At 41.5% G+C, this 4,723-nt stretch overlaps 1 protein-coding gene across 1 annotated transcript in view; it reads left to right on the top strand.

Annotated features, from left to right (window-relative positions):
- Window positions 1-3,581: 3,581 nt before the first annotated feature.
- Window positions 3,582-4,723, top strand: part of esm1 (endothelial cell-specific molecule 1) — a 2,873-nt gene continuing 1,731 nt past the window's right edge. The window contains exon 1 of the mRNA XM_062031990.1: window positions 3,582-4,158. Within this exon, the coding sequence (XP_061887974.1) occupies window positions 3,849-4,158 (310 nt within the window). The 5' untranslated portion in view covers window positions 3,582-3,848. The remainder of the gene's footprint in view (window positions 4,159-4,723) is intronic.

The following is a 4,723-nucleotide window of genomic DNA, read 5'->3' as shown; positions in this document are numbered from 1 at the left end:
AAAGTGCAGTTCCCTTTTAAAGATGAGCTTTGATGACGTTATGACGTTTATGGTAAGTGACTCTTACTCGAGTACAATTGTCTACTCTACCTTCCCTGTAACTGACTCAATGAAGCGTCTGTAAAATGCAAAACTGACTGATCAGCCTTAAGTTTTCAGTTTTTCTAAGAAAATAAAGACGTTTAGTAACAATATTCTCACTCTTGCCTTGGAATGTGAGTTTATGATCAATTGTAGTTCCATGTATGACATGACTTGTCCTATTGCATCTTTGTCGATGTGGAGTTTGTTGATGGTGTGTTGTTCCTTCCTAAAATTATTTAGTTATTTTGTTTTGGATGCATTAACTTCGAGGCCAAGGTTGCTTAAACTTTTTCCAGTTAGGAAATCAAATGATGCATGGACCTAGGGCTGGGCGATATATCGGGTTTATTTATTTATCATTTGTTTGTCTCTGTGCGATATAGAAAATCACTATATCGTGATATTCGAGTATACGTTCTCACGCAGTTGCTTTTAGCTGCGGGCATTACACTACAGGCTCTTCTCACTCTTTGTTGTCTCTCCTTCTCACTGAGACATAAAACAAGCGCACCTTCTTACATACGTCGCATACGTATACTCCCTCGCGGAGCAGAGAGGTAGCGGCATGGGTAACGTTAGCTGTGGTGCTAGTGGTAATACGAGAGAAAGAAGGTGCAAATCTGGTAACAAATGAAGGAATAATTAATTCCCAAGAAAAACAGCACGGGGTCCATCGTCTGCCGGTGGTTTGGCTTCAAGTGGGAAGATGTCGAACAGACAACCGTAATTTGTCAAGTGTGGGGCAAAAGCGTTGCTACAAAAAGTAGCATTACTGCTAATATGTAGCATCATTTATAAAGTGCTTGAAACTCCGCATGTCAACATCTCCGTTCGGTGCCACACCAACAAAATGCAGAGGCAACCATTTCCACATCAACACCATATGAAAAAAATAGTCAACAACAGAAGAAGATAACTTCCGCAGGAACCTACCACATAGTGAAGGACATACACTATTTGATTTCTATTTTGCAGCTCATTTTTATTTGACAGTTATTGAAATATCTTGTGTGACATCATGCACAAAAGTGCACTTTATTTGTTTTAAACTATTGTAGTGGCGTTCTGTACAAAAAGTACTTTAATTTAGTGTTGTTTTGATATGTCATCTTAGTGACATCAGGCACAAAAGTGCACTCATATTTTAAAATGTCTCTGACAATCTTGCACTTTATGTTTTGAAATGACATGAATGTTTGGGATTACATCTCCTCTCTGGCCTGGGAACGCTTCGGGATTCCCCAGGAGGAAGTCGCTAATGTTGCTCTGGAGAGGGAAGTCTGGGGGTCTCTGCTGGAGATGTTGTCCCCGTGACCCCGATTACGGATAAGCGGTTGAAGATGGATGGATGAATCAGAATCAGAATCAGAAATACTTTATGTTTGTGCCACTGCTTAATAACTGTTTAATACATACAGTGTTGGTCAAATGACTTAGTTGTGATTTCCCTCTCTGCATGAAAGTTTAAAATGAGCATATATTAATGCAGTATGAACAAGAATGTTTTAATGTAGACACATAGAATCATCATACTGGTGTGATTATATGCATCAAGTGTTCATTCAAGGCTAAGGCAAAATATCGAGATATACATTGTGTATCGTGACATGGCCTAAAAATATAGACATATTTAAAAAAGGCCATATCGCCCAGCCCTACATAGGTAGTTTTCACCTTCAAAACCAGTACAATGTTGTTGTTTTTTTTCAAAGAACCGGAAAATGCAATTTCTCTAGAAATTTCTTGTGAATGCTGAAGAGCCAAAGTCGAACTGAAACCCTAACAGTTGGCATGCCGGTCAGATAGCGTCACGTAACAAAAAATATGAGCAACATAAGCTAAAAAAGCTAGCATGCTGTTAACATGCTAATAGCATGCTTACGGTTATCATTAGTGAATTACTAAATATATACACTGATGGATTAAACTGCTACATTAGCTAAAAACAAAAATAGCATGCTAGTGTTAATGCTAACTCTAACATGCGTCACATACCAAAATATATCTGAGGCCCATACCTGAAAAAATGGTTTCAAATGCTAACCTTTGCATGCATCATGTGTCAAAATATGACTAATGTATATGCCTACAAAGTTATCTTTAAAAAGCTAGCATACTTACATTAGCATGCTAACAGGTGTCATTCCTCAAGTAAAAAATATTTCATGCTGACGTGTATGCCTACAGAATTAGCTTTAAAAAATAGCTAGCACACTTACATTAGCATGCTAACAGGTATCATTCGTCAAATAAAAAAAAACATTTGACGCCGACACGTATACCTGCAAAATTTGCAAAAAAGCTAGCATGCTAATATTAGAATTAGGGATGTCCGATAATATCGGACTGCTGATATTATCGGACTGCCGATAAATGCTTTAAAATGTAATATCGGAAATTATCGGCATCGGTTTCAAAATGATTGGTATTGGTTTCAAAAAGTAAAATGTATGACTTTTTAAAACGCCGCTGTGCACACGGACGTAGGGAGAAGTACCGAGCGCCAATAAACCTTAAAGGCACCTCCTTTGCGTGCCGGCCCAGTCACATAGAATCTACGGCTTTTCACACACACAAGTGAATGCAAGGCATACTTGGTAAACAGCCATACAGGTCACACTGAGGGTAGCCGTATAAACAACTTTAACACTGTTACAAATATGCGCCACACTGTGAACCCACACCAAACAAGAATGACAAACACATTTCGGGAGAACATCCGCACCGTAACACAACATAAACACAACAGAACAAATACCCGGAACCCCTTGCAGCACTAACTCTTCCGGGACGCTACAATATACACCCCCCGCTAACCCCTATCCCCCCCACCTCAACCCCACACCCCCAACCCCGCCCACCTCAACCTCCTCATGCTCTCTCGGGGAGAGCACGTCCCAAATTCCAAGCTGTTGTTTTGAGGCATGTTAAAAAAAATAATGCACTTTGTGACTTCAATAATAAATATGGCAGTGCCATGTTGGCATTTTTTTTTCCATAACTTGAGTTGATTTATTTTGGAAAACCTTGTTACATTGTTTAATGCATCCAGCGGGACATCACAACAAAATTAGGCATAATAATGTGTTAATTCCACGACTGTATATATCAGTATCGGTTGATATCGGAATCGGTAATTAAGAGTTGGACAATATCGAGATATCGGCAAAAAAGCCATTATCGGACATCTCTAATTAGAATGCTAACGATTGTGCCGTGGGGCCATTCAAAAATTAGCTACTTTGAACACCCCTGGTCTAAGCAGCTGTGTTTGCCCCAATCAGCAGATGAGCCAATTCCTGCTTGTAACTGTCATTTAGTGTTAGTAGTGCCCATAAAGGGACAAGCGGTAGGAAATGGATGGATGGATGGAGTGTCCATAATAAGTGGTGTCTTCCATAGGAAGAACATAAGAGAAAACAGCACCCTCTGGTGGCTGTGAGATGCTATTCCAATGTAGCCATGTCACACGATGACGTGTTTGCTGCGTGGGTCCCACAAAAAAAAAAAAGAAGCAAAGACCACTTGTGGCATGATGAGGTCACAGCTAGGCATTCAGTTCCTGGATGGCGGCTCACAGCTAATCCCACTTCCACGCCGGATCTCTAAATAAAGGGACGTCAACACCGGAATGAGGAAACGTGCAAAACAAAGTTGTTGAAAGCCGTGAAAAGCTCTCAGGCTGATGAGGCTCACTTCCACTCGAGTCCCCCTCCTGAGGTGCTTCTCGTCGGCCGCAGCCTCCCTCCATCTCTCTCCACGCCATGTCTCTCCTGCTGCAGACCGTGATCGTGTCCTCGCTGCTGCTCCACTGCGCCGAGTCGTGGGCCTCCAGCGCCAAGTACGCCGTCAACTGCCCCGACAGGTGCAACGTGGAGCTGTGCGGGCCCACGCACGGCTGCGCGCGCACGGTGCTGGACGACTGCGGCTGTTGCCAGGTGTGCGCGGCCGGCCGCGGGGAGCACTGTTACCGGACCGTGTCCGGCATGCACGGCGTCAAGTGTGGACCGGGTCTCTTCTGCGAGTTCTACAAGGACGAGGACGACTATGGGGATGAATACGGCGTGTGCAAAGGTGCGTGGTTTTTACAGCGTGTTTTATGTGACTCATGCACCAAAGGATAGCCATTTTTAAGACCTATTGCATCATGACGTTTATTAACTTATATTCCTTCCCATTTTTATTGCACCTACATCCAGAAATGGACATCAGTCTTAACTAACAGCTACCTAATTTAACTGTAACATAAAATGATCATAAATCAATATCTATATATTCAATCAAATATGACAAGTATGCAAAAGCTTTATGGCCATTGGAGACTTTATAAGTTGCACCTTCATACCATACCATGTCTTCATTTAAAAATATATATAGTAATATTAAAGTCAAACAATATAGACACAAAATATATATAAATAATAGGTAACACTTTTGTATTGGGAACATATTCATCATTAATTAGTTGCCTTTTAAAGCAACAAATACTTTTATTTAGAGTTATTTGGACACTAGGGGAACATATAAGGGTTAGGGTTACTAATAAGCAATAATTTTGAGGTTATTGAGGACTTGTCCAGGGTGTACCCCGCCTTCCGCCCGAATGCAGCTGAGATAGGCTCCAGCATCCCCCGCGACC

The sequence above is a fragment of the Entelurus aequoreus genome, linkage group LG21 (assembly GCF_033978785.1).
Source record: "Entelurus aequoreus isolate RoL-2023_Sb linkage group LG21, RoL_Eaeq_v1.1, whole genome shotgun sequence".
Lineage (NCBI taxonomy): Eukaryota > Metazoa > Chordata > Actinopteri > Syngnathiformes > Syngnathidae > Entelurus > Entelurus aequoreus.
Note: the sequence above shows the minus strand (reverse complement) of the source record. Positions and strands in the feature narration are given on the sequence as shown.